General features: G+C 46.3%; 1 protein-coding gene across 5 annotated transcripts in view; it reads left to right on the plus strand.

The window, feature by feature from the left end:
* LOC121337197 (CREB binding protein) overlaps nt 1-22,664 on the plus strand; it is a 95,754-nt gene extending 73,090 nt beyond the window's left edge. For all 5 annotated transcript variants that reach the window (XM_041407141.1, XM_041407175.1, XM_041407149.1 and 2 more), the window contains 12 exons: nt 2,943-3,023; nt 3,712-3,768; nt 4,978-5,055; nt 5,536-5,603; nt 9,694-9,844; nt 10,611-10,757; nt 11,244-11,357; nt 11,738-11,903; nt 12,816-12,983; nt 16,140-16,301; nt 16,558-16,839; nt 18,343-22,664. In XM_041407141.1, the coding sequence (XP_041263075.1) occupies nt 2,943-3,023; nt 3,712-3,768; nt 4,978-5,055; nt 5,536-5,603; nt 9,694-9,844; nt 10,611-10,757; nt 11,244-11,357; nt 11,738-11,903; nt 12,816-12,983; nt 16,140-16,301; nt 16,558-16,839; nt 18,343-20,511 (3,643 nt within the window). In that variant the 3' untranslated portion in view covers nt 20,512-22,664. The remainder of the gene's footprint in view (nt 1-2,942; nt 3,024-3,711; nt 3,769-4,977; nt 5,056-5,535; nt 5,604-9,693; nt 9,845-10,610; nt 10,758-11,243; nt 11,358-11,737; nt 11,904-12,815; nt 12,984-16,139; nt 16,302-16,557; nt 16,840-18,342) is intronic.
* Nucleotides 22,665-24,483: the final 1,819 nt, after the last annotated feature.

Here is a 24,483-nt window from a genome sequence, read left to right on the forward strand (position 1 = left end):
ATTTGGTATAGAACCGTTCAGATTCCATAATAAGGCAGAAATTCAGGTTGAAGTGTTCAGAAAATGTGCTGCATGTGTGAGTATCCAGTTGAGAAAAACAAGTGGTGTCTCAGGTCAGTACTGCCATCCAGTTATGAATTTAGAATTGCCTTTGCACTTGATTGCAGTTGGAAATTCAGCTGTTCATGCTGAGATTGAGCATTTTCTGGACTTTGGTGTTGAACCATAATGCTGCTCTTTAATAAACAGGAGTCCCCTGAACAGTCTGCATTTGAAAAGCTTTTCATGTTTAATGTGTTGCAATAAGTACATTCTTTGGGGTTTCTATAGCTGCTGTAACTACAATATTGTATGTTTTTTATGGGTTTTGCTGAATATTTGTGGTGACATGCAAAAGGCAGGTCTCTGTTTCTGAGGGTCCACATCCATAATAAGTTACAGCTATTGCTTCACCTTGATTATTTTATGGACAAATGTTCATGATCTTTAGGTGATTCATTTTCACTGTACTTCAGTTTTTATTTCCTCATTGTAATATCATGGATTAAAGCTTAGAGTGCTTTGAAAGCCCATAAGTTATTCTGAAAATGGATCAGAATTAACCTTTTCTGGGACTGTTTAAATGTAGCAAATTATTAATAGGAGCCTTGGCCATGGATTTTTCTGGCTTCACTGTCCTGTATTTGGGTCCTCCTGATTTTCAGTCCTTCCCAATCTGACTCTTAAAATGATGAGCAACTGTGTTAGTAAGGAAAATGGTGATGGGGGTTTTTAATGTAAGAAAAATTTAAAGAAGCACATTATAGGAAAAAGAGAAATGAACAGTGCACGTGAAAGGATATAAACTTCCGAACCTCTTATGTTTGGACTCTAAAAACAATTATTAGGTACTATTTTATCAGTTTAGGGATGGGGTGTGAGGAGCAAGGGAAATCAGTGGAAATGAGATGTGCTGTGTCTGTGCCCACTCCTGAAACCCTCCTCTCTAATAACCACAATGTATTTATCATGCCCAATGATAAATTAGTGGAATACATTTGTTTTTCTCCTGGCCTTGCTCTGTTGCATTCTCAGCTCCCAGAGCCTGGTTTTCCTTGGGAGGGCGATGTGTTTAATGGCAGGGGAGTGCCCTGGGAGGAGCTGGCTGCAGTTCAGAGGGGTTAGGCTGGCAGTGCTGGCAGGTGGTTCCATGGCAGTGTCAGTGGGGTTGGGTTAACTGGGACCAGCCCCGCGGGCAGGGCAGGGCTCGCTGGGCTCCTCCTGCCACAGCAGCCCTGGAGCACCTGCAGGAGCTTCCTGAGCTGTGCTGAGGGCACTCAGGGGTGGCTCACGGAGCATCTCCCCTGCCCAGGATGGCCCTGGTGTGTCCCAGCAGGAATTCTGATCCATCCCATGCCATCAGGGCTGCCCGTGCCCGGTGCTGTCCCCGGGCCAGCTCACACCGCGGCTCTCTGGCATTGCAGCACTTGGGGTGTCCGGGCTGGGCTGGGGGGGCAGAGCTGCCCCATTGCTCAGGCTCCATCCTGGAGTTGTTGGTTCATTGTGACCCTGAGTCCCCTGGTGCCCCTGACACTCCCATCCCCACGGCTCTGGTGTCTCAGTACTAAACCTGCCTCGTTCTGTGCTGCCATCGCTGCTTCCACTCTCTCGCTCTCCATAAAGCTCCTTTATTTTGATGATCCTTTGTGGCCTTCCTGCATTTTACAGCTGTGGCCTCTCTGTTACCTTTGTTCATGTGTGAATTCATATCCTTTCCAAACATTTAGCCTCCTTTTTTTATTTTTTTTTTTATTTTAGTGACCCTGCCAACTTTGGTTCCAGTTCATCTGAAACAAACAACCAAAAAAAAACCCAAACCAAAACAAAACGAAAACCCCACCAAACACACCCCCCTCCCTCAAAATCCATGTAACTTTGATGTTATTTTATTTTTTCAAATGCAGATTGTATTTTTATAGAGTTGTATTCCAATTTACTCAGCTTGGTTTAGTAAACTGCAGAATTGTTTTTGCTGAGTATGACTTGGATTGGCTCTTGGTCGGGTGACCAAAAATTGTACCTAGCCTTATGTTCAATTTGTAAAGCTTAATTAATTCCACATCTTTAATGTACCTGATAAATATATTGTATGTATGTACAATATTTCATGTTGTTCACATATATACATATATTGTATTTGTATATATAAATGGCTGGAAACTCTGACCCATAATTGCATTTCTGTTAAATGTTTGTCTAGAGTATGGATTTGGTTTCATTTATATGAAAGAATGTTAGCCGAGCAATTGGTCACATTTAATCTTACAGTCAAATTTTCAATTTATTGTTTTTATGGATTTTTTTTCAATGTCAAGTGTTTCTGCTTTTGCAGTTTTGACTCACAATCAGTAAATGCTTTCAGCATATTTCCTAATTACTTAAATCTGTAATAAAAGTGTCCTTAAAGCTTGTTGACAGGCTCCTTTTTACCCAAAGGAAACTCGATCAGTCTCAAGCCTGGAATCAAAGAGAATTTTTTTTTTCCCTGAGCGATGCAAATCAAATCCAAATTCTTAAATTTGAAGCCTGTACAAACGTAGCTCTTGGTGGCTACTGCACAAATCCTGCCCAGCTTTGGGAAGTGAGGCCCAGACTTGTTACGATGTGTGAAATGAGACCGAATGCTAATCTGTGCTTTGCCTTGGCTTTCTGCTCTGTGTTGTCTTGGTGTTTGCGTCTTACCTCTTACGTCTGTGCTGTTTGTTCCCTCCCCTGTTCTCTAATCCTGCCCTCCCCTCCCTCTGTGCCTCCTCATTGTCCACACTGACCCATCAATCAACCAACAACGTCCCCCCTTCCGTCGTGCTCCTGGTGATCTGCCCTGCCCTGGTTGGTGGCTCCGTGCTTGGGTGGCTGTGTTTGTGCTGGACCAGCTCACCCAAATATGGCCTTCTTGCTGACAGGTATCACTTCTGTGAGAAGTGTTTCACTGAAATCCAGGGGGAGAATGTCACCCTGGGTGATGACCCTTCCCAGCCTCAAACGTAAGTCTCTTCCTTTCCTCTGCATCCTGAATTTTGGAATGGGGCAGCGGGAGGGTGTCCTGGTTTGGGAGTAAAACCCAAACCTGTGGGTGGAGTCTGGAGGGAAATGCCTTATTCCTTCCTAGCAGGAGATTTATAGGGACAGGATTAAGAGCTCTTGGGTTTCTTACTCTGCCCAGCACTGCTGCCGATTCCTGGGGTGGCAGACCCTGGGTAATGTGTTTGGAGGGGAGCAGTGGAAGCTGTGTCAATAAATGTCACTAATCCATCATCTTTTCTAATGGAAAACTTCCATCTAATTCTGATATCTCACCTTTTGAAGCACAGCTCATGTTTCTAAAACCAAAGGCTTGCCTGTGACCTGGCCAGAAAAATCAGATTTGAGGCTCAGGATTTGGTTTGGAAGGTGGCTGCTTTACTGACAGTAGCTTCCCTTGTTCTTTATGATTTTAATTTTATGTGTAGACTTGGATATCTCTTGCTTTTAATTTACACAGAAAGTGAAATGGGAAAAACACTTTCTGTAGCTTAAAATGCAATGAACTGAATTGCTTGCTCTGACCAGAAAATAAATACTGAGGTGCTTTCTTCAGACTTGAGGTTTGCTGCAATTCAGCAAAGCATGATATTGTCTGAACCTCTGATGTGAGGGTGCTACTGAGTTTTCATATTAACTCTTTGTCTCTAGAACCATCTCTAAGGATCAGTTTGAAAAGAAGAAAAACGATACCCTGGATCCGGAGCCGTAAGTACCAGGCTGTTGTTTTCCTTCCCAAAATCTCTCTGCTTCCACTTGTCCTTGAGCCAGCAGGGCTGAAGTGGGACAGGGAGTAAAGAACTCTTCTGTCCCCCCTTCCCTGCCCAAACAGGCTGCAGAATCCTTCCCTAAAATGCATGGCACAGCACCCAAAGTGGGTGTCTGATTTGCTGCCCCAGAGGAGCACAGGGGCCAGTTCCACAGCCAGTTCCTGCTTCTGGTACTTGGGTAGTTCCAAGGGTGTGCCCTGCCAGGGCTGGGAATGGCCCTCCCTCCTCCAGAGCCTTGTACCCCGGGCTCTGCTTCTTGGGGCACTTGTGCATTTTCCCCTTGTGGTTCTAAACCACATTTTGCTCTTCCCTGAGTGCTGAGCCCACCCAAAGGCCAAGGTTCCTGTGTGGCCCTTGGGAGGCTCAGGGGGTGCCCACCTGAACACGGGGTTGCTTTCCCTGCAGTGGGATTTTATCATCCTGCTCCATGTTCTCTGGCAGTTTGAGGCACAACACATTTTGATTCCTTTGCTTATCTTTGCAAATTCTAAATAGAGCCCCTCTTCAGCCTGGAAGGCTGGACTGAGACGGACCCCAGTGCGTTTGGCTTCTTAACCTGCACTGCACTCTGGACTGGGAAAACCCTTAACAGTTTTCCCATCCAAAAAAAGAATTCTGACATACAATTTTTTTGACCAGAAAACAAAAGATAAAACCAAGACTACAGCAGAGCCATGCAGGCAAAGACAAGTTAATACATGTTTTTTTGGCAGGATGGTTCATGAATGACTAGTTCTTACATTTACAGTAAATTGAGTAACCATTTATTCAGCTTGTGGTTGTTGCAGCAATTCAGAATTAAATCTGTGGAGGTATTGTTGAGGATTCTGTGAAACTGGGATTCTGCTTAGAAGAGGATAGAAAAGATCCAGAAAAAGTTGAGCATGACAGCCCATTTCAGATTTTTAAAGCAGCACATTTTGCAATTTATATATAGGTGCAGATGTATATGTATAACTTGCACGTGGATTGATAGATGTACATCTGAATCTATTCTGAGTATTTTTTTAAACTTACATGTAAATTGGACCTGGTGAAATTGATTGAGTTCTTAGCAGAGGATTGGCAACTCCTTCTTTCATTCTGAATTCTGGAAAATTACTTACCTAACAGCAAAGGTAATTTGCTGCTGGTTTTTTCTCTTCAGGTTTGTTGACTGCAAAGAATGTGGTCGGAAGATGCACCAGATTTGTGTGTTACATTATGATATTATTTGGCCTTCAGGGTAAGAGATGTTTGTTAGTTTTTTTACCCCTTGTATAATGAGACTGATGTAGTTTATGTAATTAAAGACTTTCTGCCTTTGTTCTTTAATATGTGGGCACAGCCTTTTAAAGAACTGAGTACAAAGGGACAAAGCATTCTAAATAAAATACTTCTTTTGTGTGTTTGGGGTCTTAGTTCAGTATATTCAGATCAAGATGTGTATTTTCATCCACACAGATTTGTGTGGTTTCTTTCTAACTCTTAACCAAGGGCAGCTGGCTGGAGGAGAGTTTGTATGCACAGAACACAAATGCAGGTGTAACTGCTTGGCAGAGTTAAACCAGCTTTAAATCCCTCAAAAATGGAGTGAAATAAGGTGTTCAAAGCCAGAGAAAAATATATTGTACTCTGACATTTAAATTACATGTTCAAACATCGGGTTTAAGCTCACCAATAATGGGCTTATGCTAAATTTTTGGCTTTTTTTTTTCCTCAATAGGTTTGTCTGTGATAATTGCCTGAAGAAAACTGGTAGAACACGCAAAGAAAACAAATTCAGTGCTAAAAGTGAGTTTGGTATTCCTGTTTTTATCTTCATCTTCTCCCTGCCACCCCTAATGGGTTTTTGATTGAGACTTTGTGTTGTCATGACAGACAGCACAGGAGCATTTGCAAAATGGGGAGCAGCACAGCCTGAGGCTGTTGGAATTTTAATCAACATTTGAAAGCCCTGCTGTTTATGTGTTTGTGGTCAGTCTTGTTGCTGCTTGGCATGTTTGACATCTTTGTCATTGTTTTCTAGGGTTAAAAGCAAAAAGGGACAAATAGAACAGGAGGAGCACAGGGCTGTGTGTGCTTCACCGGCTGCATTCAGCCAGGTCTCCGTGTAGGGCTGGAGCTGTAGTGACATGATTGTCACCTCTGTGCCCTTCCCATAACCTGTAGGAACCAACTGTGCTGCAGGGCAGGTGCTGCTGCCAAGCCCCAAAGTGTGGGAAGAGCTTTTCTTGCCTCCAGAGCAGTGGTGGGGTGAGAACTGAGTCCCTCGTTGCACTGGGTGCTCTTGGCAGTGACCATTGCCATGGTCTGCTGGAAATGGGCACTGAAGAGGGAGGCAGGAGGTGCCAGCTCAGGTTGGCTCAGCCTCCAGAGTCCTTACACAGGGAACAGAACTGGGGCAGGAGAAGGGGCTGGTGTTGGAAATGCAGAGTCAGTGCAGAGGACAGAGAAATAAAGTGAGTGTAGACAGCCAGGGGGTGATTGAGGCACTTGAACAAGCAGAACTTGCAGGGACATTTCATTCCTCCCTTGATCCCTTCCTTGACCCTTAGAAGTTCTGGGCATTACTGGGTGATGTTGTGCCTGCAGACTTCCAAGCTGGGATAAAGGCAAGGTTTTGCATTAAAAACGTGACCTCTTGAGAGCTTCACGTGTGGTTGATTGTGTAACAGGAGATGTGAAGGGGGTGATTTGCAGATGATGATGATGTTGTGTGAGGCATGGTGGGTTCCAGCAATCAGAACAGTCTCTGGAGTAACCTGATGCACTCAAGAGAGTTTTGTTAAAGAGGCCTAAATTAGTCTCATTAAAGACAGATTAAAATTGGAGGAGAACATTAATAAAATTATGAAATCCAACTGTAGTGTTACACACCCATTTTAAATACATGTTTCTTCTGTTCTATGCTGACTTTCCAGCATATAAATTTCCTTAAAATAAGTGTGTGATTCCCTGGATATCTGCAGTTGTTCTGTGGCTCTGGTTGAAGTTTGAGTAGCCAGCCATGTAGTTCAAGGTAGCTATTCTGTTCTGGACGGGGAGATAATGGTGCTTTTTTTTCCTTTCCTCCCTGTCCTCCTCCTTCAGCAGAGGGACAGGGAGGAAAGGAAAAAAAATCTGAGTCCTGCTGCCAGCTGTAACCCACTGGTGGGCTCAGCTCTGGAGATCAGCTTTCTTCAACAGTGCTCTGGTGGGAAGGCAAGAGCAGGGAAGGGAAAGGAAAGCCTGTTCTTGTCATCAAAACCTTGGTCCTGATGCTGACCTGAAAACAAGCGTAAGCAGTGAAAGTTTGAAACATGAACATGTTCTCTCTTCTTAAAAAAACCTTTACTGCCCAAGTTGCCATCAATATTTCTCCACTCTTTCAAGCATGATGGCACAACTGCTGATAACCAAGACAGCACATCCCTCAGCTCTTATGGAACATTCCTGTTCCTATTGTACAGTGAGTAAAATTGGGTATTTTAACTGATCACCTGCCATATACGATCAGTGTGCAGCTGGGTTCTGCTGGAAAACCCTGAACTTTTGAAGTATTTATTTTGCTAAGAAAATCTACAAATATTACCTCACCAGTAGCCAGTGCAGAGAGTTTCAAAGGCAAAAGATATCCTGACAAATAAGTCACCCAAAGTAGTTTCCTGACAAGAAGTCACAGTAGCCAGGAGTTGGAGTTTCTTCCTCTCTGTCCAATTACTCAGCACTAACAAAGGTCTGGCTGTTGCTGCTGTCACAGACCTGTGCTGGAGGTTTCTCCTCAGCAGTTTGGATGCCTTTGTCCAGGTTTGCACTGCAGTTTTCACTGAGCTTTGAGCTTTTATTAGAAGTTCATATGTGAGAACTGTCCAAGAACCAAAATCCAACTGCTTTCTAAAACAACTTTCACTCATATTCTAGGAGATCAAAATATTCAAGTTATAGATCCTTTGCTTACAGTCCATGTAATTTTAATGCTGCCTATTTCTTTTATCTCCTTTTCTGGTCTTTTTGGGTGTGTTGGTTCCAAGCTTTAATGCATTGCAGCATAAGGAAGGAAGCAGATATCCCTTGGTTGCTTAGCATTGGGAAGATGAAAAGATGCAAACACAACAAGACAGTAGAGTTAACTCCAGTGGCTTTCTGAAAGTGTTCCCACTCATCAGCTGAAATGGAGCCCTTTCTTCTTGTTGTCTTCAGAGAAATCAACAGAACAAAACAATTCCCTCATAAAGTATTTGTGAATTTCCTTTAGAGTCATCCCCCTACTGTTACGTATGAAAAGGCCAATGCAGTGTATTGGAGTGGGAGATCCTGGAAAGGCTCAGTGTGTTGGAATTGGTAAAGGACATGGTGTTTTTACTTCAACCTGCCTTTAAATTTCATTTTTTTAATTCAAATTGTTGATTACTCCCAGATAAATGATATTTAGACTGGTTAAGACCACAGAATCTCACTGGACAAGGGGACAAACTAAAAGATGTAAATCAAGATTGCTGTCTTTGGCAGTTTCTGTAAATTGATTGTAATTAAACTGCCAGAGAGCAGGGCTGGATGGGATATTGGGAGGAAATCCTTCCCTGTGAGGGTGGGCAGGCCTTGGCACAGGGTGCCCAGAGCAGCTGTGGCTGCCCCTGGATCCCTGGCAGTGTCCAAGGCCAGGCTGGACAGGGCTTGGAGCAGCCTGGGACAGTGGAAGGTGTCCCTGCCATGGCTGGGGGTGGGATGGGATGAGCTTTAAGGTCCCTTCCAACCCAAACCATTCTATGATTCTATAAAATAAAATTTTTAAGTGTATAAATCCCTTAGAAAGTGAAATATTATTTTGAGTATATGTGAGATTTTTTCCCCAGTATTGGAGCCTGAAGAAATTTTTAGCACAGATACTTCATTGCAGAATTCTGTGTGCAGGCTCAGAGTCAGGGAGGAACCAAGGGCCTTGTGTCAGGAGCCAAATATCAACTGAAAAATCAAGTAACACAGAGAAAAAATTAAATGTATATTATTAAAATGATCATATGTAGATTACACCATTACTTTGGAAAAGATAGCAGATTGACCATGAAGTGAAGTAGAAATCTGAGTGGTGAATTAAGTACAGCAGGATAAGAGAAATAGTCATAAATCTTCAAGTCAAAACAGTGGGGTCCTTCTGCTTTCTTAATTTAACCAAAAATCGTCATGATTCTGTCATTTGTTGTGGATTTGTTGGAAAACCATCACATCCTGTAAGACCACAAACCCAGCTCCCCACAAAAGCCAGTTGTGAATGTAAAGGTGGAGTGAGGGCATCTGGACATTCTGTGGGCTTGAACTCCCCCAGACCTCCATCTCTGGGCAGGAACTATTTAACCTTGATGTGCAGATTGCTGCAACTGCAGTCCAAAAGCTCTCTGGAAAAGAAAAGCAAAAGCAATGAAATCTCCATTGAAGTCAAAAGGCTTTTCATTTCTGTTGATTTGCTTTGCTTTGCTTGAAAAGGTGTGGCATGGAGCCAGATCTGTGAAGTGATGTAATCTCTGTCAGCCAGCCAGAGAGGGGCTGGGAGGAGAAAACATTGGCAGGGTTCATAAAATGAGGCTGAAATTGAAAAATGCTACGTAAAGCTGCCTTTGTTAGTTCACTTTCAGGGTAATTGTGGCACTCCAGTGGCTTCAGCTGCCACGGCGGGGTGTGGAAAGCAGGGGGGTTTGCTTCTGGGGAAAAGCAGGGCTGGGTTTGCATCTCTTCATTTTGACTGTGTAAATCAAACCATCCCATTTTCATGTGGAGGTAAAACAAAAGGGATAAAGCTGCTTCCTTCCAGAGGAGGAAGCTGGAAGCGCTCTGGAGCACAGCTCCAGGCTGACCTGAGCAGCTCCAGTGTTAATTTCCATGGTGGTGTTCTCCCCTTCCCTTGCAGGGCTGCAGACCACACGTTTAGGGAACCATTTGGAAGACAGAGTGAACAAATTCCTGCGGCGGCAGAACCATCCTGAGGCTGGAGAGGTCTTTGTCAGAGTGGTAGCAAGTTCAGATAAGACAGTAGAAGTTAAACCAGGAATGAAATCCAGGTTAGTCCTGTTCGTTGTGATGAATGCAATCCTTTTTATTTATTTTATTTTGAAGTCTCCTTGGGGGGTTATTGTAAAATTGTGCCAATTTGCACTTTAATGCCTTTGCACATTTTTGAAATTTGGGCATGTTTAGGATTATGAAAGGTTAAAAAATGTAGAGAAAGTGATTGTTTTGGGAGCAGTGGGAACATCCTTGCTTTATAATACTGGGACTTCGTGTCACTACATCTCGAGAGTGACCACATTTTGGTTACAAAATTAATAGTTTAGTTTGGAGCTGTTGCTGAGATTCTGTTCCTTACTCTTCCTTCATTTCGTTGTGTTTTTAGAAACACATCAGATTTCAGGTGTAATTTTTAATGTGCTTCATTATAAATGAAAAGCTTAAAAGCTTTAGTCTGTGAAGTATTTTGGGTTAAATTCATAAAAACTGTGTTTATGTGACATCACTTCATACTAATGCATCACGTTTTCTGCTCTGTAGCCTATTTAAAGGCTTGTGGTCTCTGAGGATATTCATGCACTCAATGCTGGCCTGTTCAGCCCTGTGTTCTGTATGGAAACAGCCTTTCCATGAATTTACAGGAACAGGACTCCCTGTTTTACTACAGCTCTGATCTGACCCCATTTAACTCCTGCCTAAAAATGTTCCTAAGGAGTTAAAAATAAGGTTGACAATATTCCCCTCGTTCTGGTAGGACGCTGCTTTAATAATTGGCTTTTTTTGGTTGTTTTTTTTTTCTCCTGCTGCCCTACCCTGCAGATTTGTGGACTCTGGTGAGATGTCAGAATCCTTCCCCTACCGTACCAAAGCTCTGTTTGCGTTCGAGGAGATCGACGGCGTGGACGTGTGCTTCTTCGGGATGCACGTGCAGGAGTACGGCTCGGACTGCCCCCCTCCCAACACCAGGTACCTCCTGGGCATCCCCCACGCCCTGCACACTCACTGCAGGCACTTGGCACGTGCATTTCAGTTCTGGGCCACAAATCCTTCCTGCTGTAGGACTGCACGTGGCTTTGAAGGGAAAGACAAATATCCAAAAATGGAATTTACTGGGATAAATGCTTATTCTAATTATCAACTCACACAGCCTCCTATATCCACCAATACAATAAATAAAAAAAAATACAAAATCTACAGTTATAACATAACAAAAATGTTACATTTTTTGCATTCTGCTTTTAATTTTGCCTCTCAATGTATATTCTTGCTGTCTCAAGCAATACAGCCCCTCTTTTGCTTTTGAGGACTTTACACCACATTAAGACCCTTGAATATGCATTAAAGCACCATCAGCATTTATTTGTCTTCCTGCATGTTTGTCCAGTGCAGAAGTCAGCTGTCAGTGGGCAGAGCAGTGCTCAGGCAGCCCTGTGTGTCCCTCTGTCCCTGCAGGCGTGTGTACATCTCCTACCTGGACAGCATCCACTTCTTCCGGCCGCGCTGCCTGCGCACCGCCGTGTACCACGAGATCCTCATCGGATACCTGGAGTACGTCAAGAAGCTGGGGTGAGTGAGAGCTGGGCAAGGGAAGGAGTCTGCCTCTGCAGTGCTTTTTCACTTGGGGTGGTCTCTGTTTCCTTTTGACCTCTCTGAGATGCGTGCAGCAAACGTCTCTTGTGCAGCGGAGAGGGAAACTGGGATTTGGTTTTACTGTTGGGATTGCTGAACTGACAGCACATCCCTCATTTGGTCAGAGGTTCACTTGATGTTTAAGCTTCGTTATTACAGCCCTGGCTTTATCCCTTGTCAAAATATGGGTTATTGCCTCAGCGTCTTTGCTGCAAAGAAAAAAACTTAAAAAATAGAGCCAGAGGTCTGGATTTATAACGAGGTTTGAGTTAGCTTTCTGTGGGAGTCACGGGTGTTGTTTGTTGTGTGTGACACAGGTATGTGACAGGGCACATCTGGGCCTGTCCCCCCAGTGAAGGAGATGATTACATCTTTCATTGCCACCCACCTGACCAGAAAATACCCAAACCCAAACGTTTGCAAGAATGGTATAAGAAGATGCTGGACAAGGCATTTGCTGAGAGAATCATTCACGACTACAAGGTTTGTTACTGTTTCATTTCTGATTCAATTTTTATAGTGTTCTCATTTGAAGGGAGCTACTGTTGTTTCATAACACCTGAAAAGTGGAGTAATGTTGTACAAGGGGTTTATTCTCAATCAATTTCTTTGTTTTCTTAGAATTTTTTGAGGTCCTGCCTTTGAGGCTGAAAATTCCTTAAGTTTGGTGTCTGCATGAAGGGAAATCTGCAAGAACCTGCCTTTGTGTATTTTTCTTTCACTGCATTTTCTAGGCAAGGAAATATGGAGCTTGTCAAGGTTTATGGAAGCTGTTTCTTTCTGGTGATTCTGGAGGAGCAGGTGAAATGCTGGACCCCACTAGTGTGAAATAAAAGAGCTCCTTATGACAAGAATGATTTTCATAACTGCAGAATATCACACATGTACCGAGAAAATAAGTATAAGGTGGCAAAGGGAGCATTTGCCACTCCTTTCGTGCTAAAATGTACAAGAATTCCTTAATGGTAGTGACAGTGCTGGAAAAAATTGATGTTTTGATGGCAAGTGACAGTTCTGAATGTGTGGAGTATGAACAGCCTTCAACAAGCCTTGTCATCAGTGTGCCAAAGAGCTGGGAAATCTGGGCCTCCTGATGAGGGGGTTTTGAAACCAGAGAGGGGTCAGTTGCATTTTCCAGGGGTATCTTGGTGTCTCCCATCAGGTCAGGAGCATGAACTGATGGCATGACAGGCTCAGGAAAGCCTCAGCACTGATCCTCAATGGAACAGGGAGTGGGGCTGTGCCAGGATTGCCAGGCTGAGTGTGGAGCTGCCCCAGAAAAGGAGCAGCTCCTGGCTGCTCACTGCAGCTCTGGGCCATGTCTCTGCTTCTCCCTTCTCTCTGCTAAGTGATCTTCATTTATTTATTCCTGCTCTGGTGTGATGTGCTCAACAGGACATCTTCAAACAAGCAACTGAGGACAGGCTGACCAGTGCCAAGGAGCTGCCTTACTTTGAAGGTGATTTCTGGCCTAATGTGCTGGAGGAAAGCATTAAGGAGCTGGAGCAGGAGGAGGAGGAGAGGAAGAAGGAAGAGAGCACTGCAGCTAGTGAAACAACAGAGGTGGGTTAGCTTTATGTGCCATATTCTCCCTTAGCTCACAAAGCTGGTAATTAATGCTTTAATATAGAGAGGTCACATCAGATAAACTGGAAAAGATCATTTACAGCAGACATGACATCAGGGGTCCCTTTAACTGCATTTCTGTTTTTCTTCTTGGTTAACAAATCTACTGATGGCTTGGTTTGGGTTTTTTTACCAGACTCAGAAGTCACTTATGTCAGTTCAGCATCTCTCTTCTCAGAGAAATGTGTTAAGCTGCTTTTGCCACGCCACATTTGCTTGCAGTCATTTGGCTGAGCTTCTGGTTCACACCTTTGCAAAGCACCTCCAGCATTTGCATTTTGAAAGGTGCTGGATTTTTCAAAGCTGAATGAAATGTGGCTGTTATTTAAGCACAGGTACTTGTAGTCATTTGCAACAGCAAAGGGCTGAAATTTGAAAGTGTTTATTGCAGGCTTTGCGTTGGTGGGAAAAGTTGATCCTGATGGTGCTGTTCCTTCACCAACATCCTCTCTTTGACTATAAAAACCAACCAAGAAAAAAAAAAAAAAAAAACACAAAAAACCAACAACCAAGGTTTTCAGGGCCCTGGACAAAATGTCATCATTCATTTTTATTTCCATCTTGATTTTATCTGCAACCAAATGCTCTCAGCACTTTTATACTGTCCCTTTCACTTGAGATTTGCAGCAAGACATTTTGAAAATAAATGTTGTAGGAAAATCTGAAGTCTAATAGATTGAGGTAGAACCAAAAGCTTTACCTGGAGAAAGCCCCCTTGAAGCTCAGATGCTGTGTTTGCTTTCAGTCTGTGTTACATGGGATTGGTGTGGAGGGATGCTCCTTAATCCATGAATTTTGTGATGTCAGAAAGTTCCTTCTGTTAAACCTTAGCAGCTCTTTCAAAGTTAATACAGTTTGTGGCTATGTTTTAATGGAACCACAAAGTTAACAGCTTTCACTTGGTTCCTTCTGAATGTGACTTTGAATGTTGAGATACTTCAGCAAGCACTGCTTATAAAAAGAAGTAGAATACAAGGCTTAGAATTAGGCTGCAGCCCTCTCTTGCTAACAGGATCACTTGCAGTAAATCAGGGAAAACAGTGGTGTGAGCATTTATTCTGCATCTAGGAGGGGGTAAAAGGTGTTTGAAAAAGCCCAGAACAATTCACTGGGAACTCAGACGAGTTGTGGCCTGAAAGGAGACGGTGCAGCCTTGGTTGGGAACATCCCTGTGCTCCCCCTGAATGCCTGGGCAGCAGCAGGGGGACACAACTGCACCCAGGTTGCTGAGGTGTCACCCAGTCATGGCACACTCTGCTCTTTGCCTCTTGACTCAGGAAAAGGAGCAGATTTAAAGGCATGAGAACTTCCTCCAGGCAGGCCCTAAACTGGGTCATTCATGGAGGGAGCTGCCCAGCAGTGGGGATCTCCATGGGCACAAGACCACATGGACCTTGGTACTGAAATGGCACAGAATCTGTCTTGCATTCTTTTCCTAAATTTTGGGCGTGTGAAGAGAAAGCTTCCTGCAAGTGAATGTGTGCTGCAGGTATCAGTCAAAGGGAGAGTGAAGAGGTGCTGAATATTCAGAGTTCTTGGCAAGGGTTCTGAAGGGTGAGGCTCCCCCAGGAACCGTCCATCAGCATCTCTGGCTGATCTGGCTGAATGCCAGAATGAAATGCTACAAACACAACCCTACAACTTCTTAAAACAGCTTGGAATACTTTGTACAGTTTGCCAAATATAAACTTGCTAAAGGTGGAGTAGAAAGAAAACTTAGACTTGGCTTGTTTGAGAAGTTTTAGTCTGTTCTTCCTTTTGGTGTTTAAAGTTTAAGATCTCAGTTGGGGCTTTAGGATGTGGAGGCAAAGGAGGGCTCCAGTTCCATCAGTGGAAGGAAACTTGGGGCAGTCAAGGTGGGAACATAAAACAGGTCACTTCTGAATCCCTTCAAGTCACTTAGAGCTCTCTCTGGTATCCCATAAAAGTGTCTCATTTTAATTTCCAAACAGGTTTGGTCAGAAAATCCACAAAATTAGTTAGAGAGAACCCAGGAGTGGACAGGGAATTCCTGTCCAAGCCTAATTAATGGAATGGAAGGATGGCAGCAGGCTATAAATAGAATTGCTTTCTGCAGTTGGAATATTTTTGTTTTCCTGGAATAAATATGCCTGTGGACAAACCCTGTGTTTGCTTGTACATACTGTTCGTGGAACTTGCTTGTGTATGTGTGTGTGTATTTATATTTATATATATCCAAGTGGTTCAGTAGCTTATTTTTAATTTTATGATGACCAACATTCTAGAAGTTGCAGAGGGGTTTTTCCTGAGCCCTCCCTGCCGAGGGCTTGGGGTTTGATTTTTTAAGGACATGAGAACTCTAGAAGTTATTTCTGTTTTCCCAGGTCATCTAAATAGCATCATCTGCTATTTTTCACTCTTTATTTACATCTAACATGCAGTGTATGGCCACTGTGGTCTGTGCTGTAACTTGGGCACAAGTGGAGATTTTGGAGATTATTTTTTTGGGAGCTGCACGACTCTTTATTTACATCTAACATGCAGTGTATGGCCACTGTGGTCTGTGCTGTAACTTGGGCACAAGTGGAGGTTTTGGAGAGCTGCACATGGAGCTGGAAGTCTGCAGGATGGAGAATAATGTGTTTTGTTGGTTTCAGTTCAAATCCTGCATGTTCTTATCTGTGTCCTAGCTCTAAATTTGTTCAGTAAAAACAAGCATTAAATCAGAGCTCAAGCAAGTATGTGACACACCAAATGCAGAGTAAAGCAAAGTACTGCACTCCTGGAATTTTAAGTCCATATTATTTGTGTCATTTTATCATCAGCTGCAAGATCTAAAGCAGTGGAAGCTGAAGTATGATGTTGGAGAAGGGAAAATAATCAGTGTAAAATGGGATTTTTTTAATGTATACATACTTTGAAAGTTTATTTTTAAACAGTGTTTGGATTTGTTTGCCTGCCAGTTTGGCTTTTGATTTTTCCTGGAAGATAGGATATATTTAACACAGGAGGGCTGATCTACAGGCATTGGAACAAAGTTCTATTCCTGACAGCAGAAGTGTGTCACTGTGAGCCCAGTGAATGGGAGAGAGCTCTCCAAAGTGTAACATCTCTCCCGTGCCTTTATTGCAGGGGAGCCAGGGTGACAGCAAGAACGCCAAGAAAAAGAACAACAAAAAAACCAACAAGAATAAGAGCAGCATCAGCAGAGCTAACAAGAAGAAGCCCAGCATGCCAAACGTGTCCAATGACCTGTCTCAGAAGCTCTATGCCACCATGGAGAAGCATAAAGAGGTACTGTGGGAATCTGCTGTAAAAAGAGTAGGATTTATTCCTGTACATGCAGGCACAGGGATATTCAGAACTGAAAAATCAGGAGGAATAAACCCTGTGGTTGGGCTAGGAATGTTTCTGTTGCATAACAACATATTGGAAGAGATTAGCCTAAACTAAGTTAATTAGATAAGGTTCTCACTGCAGAGAACACCGGCTCCTTCCTGCAACATTACCTGACCTCTTTGCCTTTCATTTCTTCCCCATTTACCTGCAGGTCTTTTTTGTGATTCATTTACATGCGGGGCCTGTGATTAACACTCTGCACCCCATTGTGGACCCGGATCCTCTGCTGAGCTGTGACCTGATGGACGGGCGAGACGCCTTCCTCACCTTGGCCAGAGACAAGCACTGGGAGTTCTCGTCCCTGCGCCGCTCCAAGTGGTCCACGCTGTGCATGCTGGTGGAGCTGCACACCCAGGGGCAGGACCGCTTCGTCTACACCTGCAACGAGTGCAAGCACCACGTGGAGACCAGGTGGCATTGCACTGTCTGCGAGGTACGTGGGCACGGTGGCATTGCTCTGCCTCTGAGGGGTGGTGGCATTGCTCTGCCTCTGAGGGATGGTGGCATTGCTCTGCCCCTGAGGGATGGTGGCATTGCTCTGCCTCTGAGGGATGGTGGCATTGCTCTGCCTGTGACATACGTGCGAGGCACCTCAGAACTCAGCCCTCTCTTGTCCTACAGCTGAGTTTGATGGGTTTTTTTGGATATTGCCCAAAGCTCCTCCAAATTAAGCTCATCCTTGTAAAAGACTGCTAAGCCTTAAGGGGAGGTGACTGCCAGGTGGGTAGAAGAGGTGGGTGCCTCTTCTTGTAGAAAAAGTGACTTTAGTTGGAAAACACCAGTGCTCTGGAACGGCTCCTGCTGCATTGTTTATTCTGCTACTGCTCCTCTGCATAGATAAGTTTTAAACTTAATTTTAAAGAATTGTGAATTTTAGAATGGTTTAGGTTGGAAGGGGCCTCAAAGACCATCTTGTTCCACCCCTCTGCCGTGGGCAGGGACACCTTCCACTAGCCCAGACTGCTCAAATTTTAGGACCTGTGTTAGAGAGAGGTTCTCCATGGGACTGTACTGGTATGCTTGAGGCTTCTTGGAGGACTTGTGTTCACCTCTGGCTGTAGCTGAACAAAAGAAGTTTGAATAAGTGCAGCCTCGTTTTTACACAACAAGTTATTGGCAGGTTTGTGGGGGAAGAGTCTTAATTAATCCCTGTGAGGAAAGCACTGAGCAGAGCTTCTTGAGGCGAGGCTGCAGGACATGGATTGGACACACACAGGGAATTTGGTGGTGGAAGGAGATGGGGCCTTCAGGCTGCCTCTGGGTCCCTCTGTGTAAGGGACTGCCCTTCCTCCAGCCAAAAAAGGGACAGGGCACCAAAACTGTGGGGGGTTTCAGGTAAGCGTCTGTCTTTGCATGAAACTTTCTCTTGTTTAGAGATTTTTTAAAAGACATTTTAAAGGTAGTAATTATTAGTCAGTAATTACACTATGGATAAATGGAGGGCCAGACCCTACTTTTTAGGAGTGACCATAGATTTATCTTACTAGTCGGACGTGTTGGTACCCCAGTAGGCATCACAGAAAAATAAACATTAATGTCATCAAAAGGGGAGGGGAGGAAAAAAATCGACAAGACGTTTTCATGTAACAAAGTGACACAATGATAGCCCTGATTGCATTGTTACCTGCCACAGTGAAGAGCTGTGATTGCAGGCTGCCCTTGCTGAGGCTGCTGCCCTCCCTGCCCCAGAGCCCATTCCCACTGCCTGGACAGGCTGTGCAGCCACTTCCCTGGCTGAGTACAGCTGTGAAGTGAAGTGGCAGCTGTTGGCGGCGTGTGACTGTCGTGCTGCTTGTGCTGTGCGTGGTTGTACCCACAAGCACCCAGCGTGTGCCTGCACGGGGGGCTGGTGCTGCTCCCCTGGCACCCCGCTGCTCTCTGCCCGTGTGGTTTGTGCCCCGTCAGCAGCTGAGCTCTGGGTTTTCTTTCCTTGCAGGACTACGACCTCTGCATCAACTGCTACAACACTAAGAGCCATGACCACAAGATGGTTAAGTGGGGCCTGGGTCTGGACGATGAGAGTAACAACCAAGGAGAGCAGCAGTCCAAGAGCCCCCAGGAGTCGCGACGGCTGAGCATCCAGCGCTGCATCCAGTCCCTCGTCCACGCCTGCCAGTGCCGCAACGCAAACTGCTCTCTGCCATCCTGCCAGAAGATGAAACGGGTTGTCCAGCACACCAAGGGCTGCAAGCGCAAGACCAACGGTGGCTGTCCGGTGTGCAAACAGCTCATAGCTCTCTGCTGCTACCATGCCAAACACTGCCAAGAGAACAAATGCCCCGTGCCATTCTGTCTCAATATCAAACACAAGCTCCGACAGCAGCAGATCCAGCACCGCCTGCAGCAGGCTCAGCTCATGCGCAGAAGGATGGCTACCATGAACACCCGAAACGTGCCTCAGCAAAGTTTGCCTTCTCCTACCTCAGCAACGCCGGGTACCCCTACGCAGCAGCCGAGTACACCGCAGACGCCGCAGCCTGCTCCCCAGCCCCAGCCCTCCCCCGTAAGTATGTCACCGGCCGGCTTTCCCAGCGTGTCCAGAACCCAGCCCCCCACCACCGTCTCGACAGGAAAACCCGCGAACCCGGTTTCCGCGCCGCCGCCTCCGGCTCAGCCGCCGCCGGCCGCCGTGGAAGCGGCTCGGCAGATCGAGAGAGAGGCTGCCCAGCAGCAGCAGCAGCAGCTCTACAGGGTCAACAACATGAACAACGGTTTGCCTCCCGGCCGCCCGGGACTCGTGAACCCCGCGGTGGGCTCGGTGAACCAGATGCCGCAAGTCAGCATGAATGTACCCCGGCCCGGCCCCGTGAGCGGCCCCGTGATGTCCAACATGCAGCCCGGGCAGTGGCAGTCGGCGCCGATGCCGCAGCAGCAGCCGATGCAGCCGGGAATGGCCAGACCGGTGATGCCGATGGCGACGCCGCAAGCCGTGGCCGGGCCCAGGATGCCGGGCGTGCAGCAGCCGCCGCGGAGCATCACCCCCAATGCACTTCAGGACTTGCTGAGGACCTTGAAATCGCCGAGTTCTCCGCAGCAGCAGCAGCAGGTTCTTAATATCCTTAAATCCAACCCTCAGCTTATGGCAGCTTTTATAAAGCAAAGAACGGCCAAATACGTGGCGAACCAGCCTGGGATGCAGCCGCAAGCAGGGATGCAGCCCCAGCCAGGGATGCAGCAGCCGCAGACTGGCATGCAGCAGCCGGGCATGCACGCGCAGGCGGGACTGCAGAACATGAACGCGATGCAAGCCGGAGTGCAGAGACCGAGCGTTCCCCCGCAGCAGCAAGGGATCGGAGCTATGAACCCCCAGGGACAGGCGATCAACATCATGAACCCCAGCCACAACCCCAGCATGGCCAACATGAGCCCGCAGTACCGCGAGATCCTGAGGAGGCAGCTACTGCAGCAGCAGCAGCAGCAGCAGCAGCAGGGAGGAGCCGGCATGGCAGGAGGGATGGCAGCTCACAACCAGTTCCAGCAGCCCCAAGGCCCGGGAGGTTACCCCCAAGCCATGCAGCAGCAGCGCATGCAGCAGCACCTATCCATACAGGGGAGTTCCATGGGACAGATGGCTCAGATGGGACAGCTGAACCAGATGGGCCAGCCCGGCCTGGGGGCGGACGGCGCTCCCAACATCCAGCAGGCCCTGCAGCAGCGCATCCTGCAGCAGCAGCAGATGAAGCAGCAGATAGGGTCCCCCGGGCAGCCCAACCCCATGAGCCCACAGCAGCACATGCTCTCAGGACAGCCGCAGGCGTCTCATCTCCCCGGCCAGCAGATCGCCACCTCCCTCAGCAACCAGGTGCGGTCCCCAGCGCCCGTTCAGTCTCCCCGTCCCCAGTCCCAGCCACCACATTCCAGCCCGTCACCCAGGATACAGCCCCAACCGTCACCGCACCACGTCTCTCCCCAGACTGGTTCCCCCCACCCAGGACTCGCAGTCACTATGGCTAGCTCCATGGATCAGGGACACTTGGGCAACCCAGAACAGAGTGCAATGCTTCCCCAACTAAACACCCCCAGCCGCAGTGCGTTGTCTAACGAATTGTCTCTGGTCGGTGACACCACCGGGGACACATTAGAGAAATTTGTGGAGGGTTTGTAGCATTATGGGAGCATCGCTTTTGTTTCTTCTTTCCTTTCGTGTTCTTGGATATTTTGTACTGAAAAATTCAGACATCTGGGTTGTTTTGAATCCTAGATGGAACTGCTGCTTCCTACAGATGGAAGAATTAATTGCTGTTTAAAAATAAAAAGAAAAAAAAAACAATACAAAGAATATATTTTTTTGTTAAAGCCAGGCGGTTAAAATATCTGGTCTCTTTTGTGGGTTTTTTTGGTTTTTATTTTTTTGTTGCTGTTGACTCATACCTTTTTTTTAACGGGGAAAACAAGTTCATTATATTCATATTTTTTATTTGTATTTTCAAGACTTTAAACATTTGAGTTTAAAAGAAGAAAAAAAAATAATATTCAGAAACTGTTTCCTGAAATAATGCAACGTTATAGCGTATCCCGGTAACTTTGACACGTGGCGGGAAGATTTTTGTTTTCTATAGTGAACTCTGCAGGCGTTTGAAGTATTACCCCTGGGAAGATAGGAATTGACTCTTGCACACATTGGCCAACGCCAAAATCCTTGTCTTGCAGATGTAGAAATTGTTGCTTTGTTTCTCTGATAAAACTGGTCTTAGATGAAAATAGGGATGATCACTCTTAGGCCGTGCTGATCTGGATAGAGAAGAAACATTCTTTTCTTTCTTTCTTCTGTGTGAAACTTGAAACGAGGAAAGCAATTCTAGTGTAAATCATGCAAGCGCTATAATTACTATAAATAAGAAAATCCAAGAAGATTCAATCACTGTATAGAATGGTAAAAAGAAAAAAAACTCATTTCTTACTTATAATATCATATTGTTAAATAAACTGTGTGCAACAGACAAAAAGGGTGGTCCTTCTTGAATCCATGTACATGGTATTAACACTTAGTGTTTGGGTTTTTTGTTATGAAAATGCTGTTTTCAACATTGTATTTGGACTATGCATGTCTTTTTTCCATTGTATATAAAGTATTGCTTAAAATTGATATAAATTACTGAAGTTTTTAACATGTATTCTGTTCTTTAAAATCCATGTAAGAATGTTTAAGGTTTTTATTTATTTATATATTTTTTCGATCATGTTCTTTGTAAGACATAGCTATGAGGATTCACTCGTGACCCGGAGCAGCCCGAGGCAGCGGTAGGCGAGGCGCGGCCCGCGGATCCTGCAGCTGGCGCGTCTGTTCTGCAGCACCCCTAGCGTTGTTTCCTTCCCGGGGAGGGACAGGACAGGGGAGTGGTTCCCAGACACCGACTCTTCGCAGGTCTTCATCCGTAAGGGTTAACTGGAATAAATTATTAATGGCCGTTGCTTTTTAAAAACTGCATTCATTTAGAGAAGGATCACCAATGAAAGGAAAATAGAGAGTATTGAGTTAATTCTAGGCTAATTTATTTAGTCTACAGTAAAATATGAACCTATTGACTTTAACACTATTTTTCTGCTGTTAACTCTGAGTCTAGATTTGAGGGTTTTCTGTGGAATAAAAAATAACAAATCATGTACATGTTCCCTTTAATATCCTGTCACCATGCCCTCACGTCCCTGGGATACTCACTCCTCCCCTCAGTGAATTGCTTTCTCCGAGTTAAAACGTCCAGGGAAGATTTCCCAGCGTAGGTGTGAGCTCAAACCACGAGGAGCCCGGAGCGCTGCCCTGGAGCACGGGGCGGGCGTGGCTTTTCACACCCCCTTAGCGCTCCCTCCGGCCTTAGCGTTTTTATCGGGGCACTGGTGGGGGAAAACGGGGGAAAAGAGCAAATCTTTATCTCAACTTTTGTCCCCGTCCCACGGAAATTGTGCGCTGCGGCGCCGCTTCATCCTTTTTAACTGGAGAGGGTCTCTGCTTCAACTTTTACTTGCAAACTTTTAACTCTTGTACCTTTTTCACTACCATTGGATTCATCTGCCCATACAATTGTCTTCAGCAATTCAAGATGTCAAAATTTGGGGCTGGGGTGAGGTCAGTGAACACTAAACCCAAAGCTTGTCCAAAAGAAATTGCTGTAAAAAAAAAAACAGGAAAAAAAAAAGATGGAAAGCCCTGATGCTGTGTCTCATGCTGTGTACTTAAAAAGAGGAAAAACACTATATTTGTGATCAAAAAGAGGAAACTTGAAATGTGCTGGTGTTTCTAATAAAAGCTGGTAAAACTGCTTGGATTGAAGGATGGTTCCCCTTGGCTGGTGGCCGCGAGGATCAGCGGAGCCTGACGCCCGAGGCTAAGATCCCTGCGCTCAATCTCACTAATTCCTCTAAGCAGCCTCCGTTTGAAAGGCACCGGCGCCGCTTCCGGATTTGGATAAGCTGAGTCCTCTTTGGAGCACAGAGCTGCTGTGGCCCAGGCTCGCTTGGGTGCCCGGTCCTGGGGAAGAGTGGAAAAAACCAACGATGGGAACTAATACTGGAGTAATTTTTCAGTACAACCTGAAGTGTGGCGAGACCACAGTGCCAAGGGATCGATGTAGATCCGATACCCAGGTGTGTTAGGTAAGAGCAGACGTTTTAGCAGGGAAAGAAGGGAAATGCAGAGCTGAAATCAAACCTGAGGGGCTGGGGGTGCGGTCCCTGCAGCCTCGGAGGGGCTTCACTCCAGTCTCCTGTGAGGGTTGATATGAAATCCAGCATATCTGAAGCCTGGATGGGCATGGCTTTTCCAAGTCCGTGTTTGTTTGATGGGGAGGTCAGTAAGGAACAGCATCCTAGAAACATGGGAATTTATAAGGCGAGAGTGCACTGGAGCTTGGTGCAGGAGCTTTACCACCGAAGAGGGTGGGCAAGGCCTTCCCCTCGCTGAATTGTGGAGTGGAAGAAAGTGCTTAAATCTGAACATCGAGCTGCAGCGATGGTTCTCTGCTCTCTTCCTGGGCTGCCCACCCTGCTCCTCTCTGCTCTGGCTCCTGCCTCCCACCTCCGACGCTGCTGCCGCAGGCTGGGAGCTTTCCCTCCCGCTGCCCGCACGGCTGGGCTTCCCCTCATGGCTCACCCCTGTCCCACCGGGACACAGATCTGCCCACAGCACGGGTGAGGGCTCCCCGCGCGTCTGCCTCCCGGATGCGTTGGAGCAAGGCGGGAGGAAGAGGAGCCCTCTGGCCAAACAGGCTGGGACGGTCCCCCCTCGGTCGCTGTTAAAGGGCAGCGTAGATGGTGTCCCTTGTAGCCGGTGGCAGTGGACAGCAGTAAGTGACAGCAAGTTCATGGCTTTCAGGGTGATCCGGAGGTGCGTCGGGTGCTTCTCCCAAAGCAAATTTCAGCTCATGGTTCTTCCGGGACAGGGAAGACGGAGCAGGCACCCTGGAGCTGGGGGAGCACAGCAGAGGTTCTGTGCAGGGCAATCTGTGCTTCCCTGCGCTTCTCCCCAGCCGGGAATTTAAAATGCAGAGCAGGACGCTGCCAGGGCTGCGATTGAAGCAAGTCGGAGCCAACCCCCGGATAACTGAAACGAGCCTGGGGAGGGGAGGATCTGTATCAGATCCCTGCGATCCCTGCAGGAGCACATTTCGTGGCTGATGGTGAAAGCACAGCCAGGGTGAGGCAGGAGGAGGATCCAGGTGTTTCACAGCAGGTACAAAGCTCTGGTACGGCGCCGCTCGCGGAGTGCCCTGGGGTCGGCGGGAGGTAGCAGTGAGCGCAGCGAGAGGAGGGAAGCGTTTGCAACCTGCTCAGAAGTCATTTTGGTTTTGGTTGCAGCACAGGGAATCTCTGTGAAGGGCTGGAGTTGGTTCCAGGTGGAAATGCAGCCAGCGGAAGGGTGTCAGAGTGATGCAAAGGCTCGTGCTGGGTTTGTTGCACCTAATCCATAACACTGAGTGCCCCCCAAACCCCGCTCCCTGTGGGTGTTTCTTAGATGTGAACCTCCAAAACAACGCTCGGCTCGGCGTAGTCCCAAAAGATCAGCTGCAAGCACGAGCGAATTGCACACGGAGCTTTCCAGCGAGCTCCCCCGGGCCCGGGATTACAAAGCTGGCTCTGTTCA

Source organism: Onychostruthus taczanowskii, unplaced genomic scaffold, assembly GCF_017590055.1.
Source record: "Onychostruthus taczanowskii isolate IOZ18803 unplaced genomic scaffold, ASM1759005v1 scaffold10, whole genome shotgun sequence".
In the NCBI taxonomy this organism is placed as follows: Eukaryota; Metazoa; Chordata; class Aves; order Passeriformes; family Passeridae; genus Onychostruthus; species Onychostruthus taczanowskii.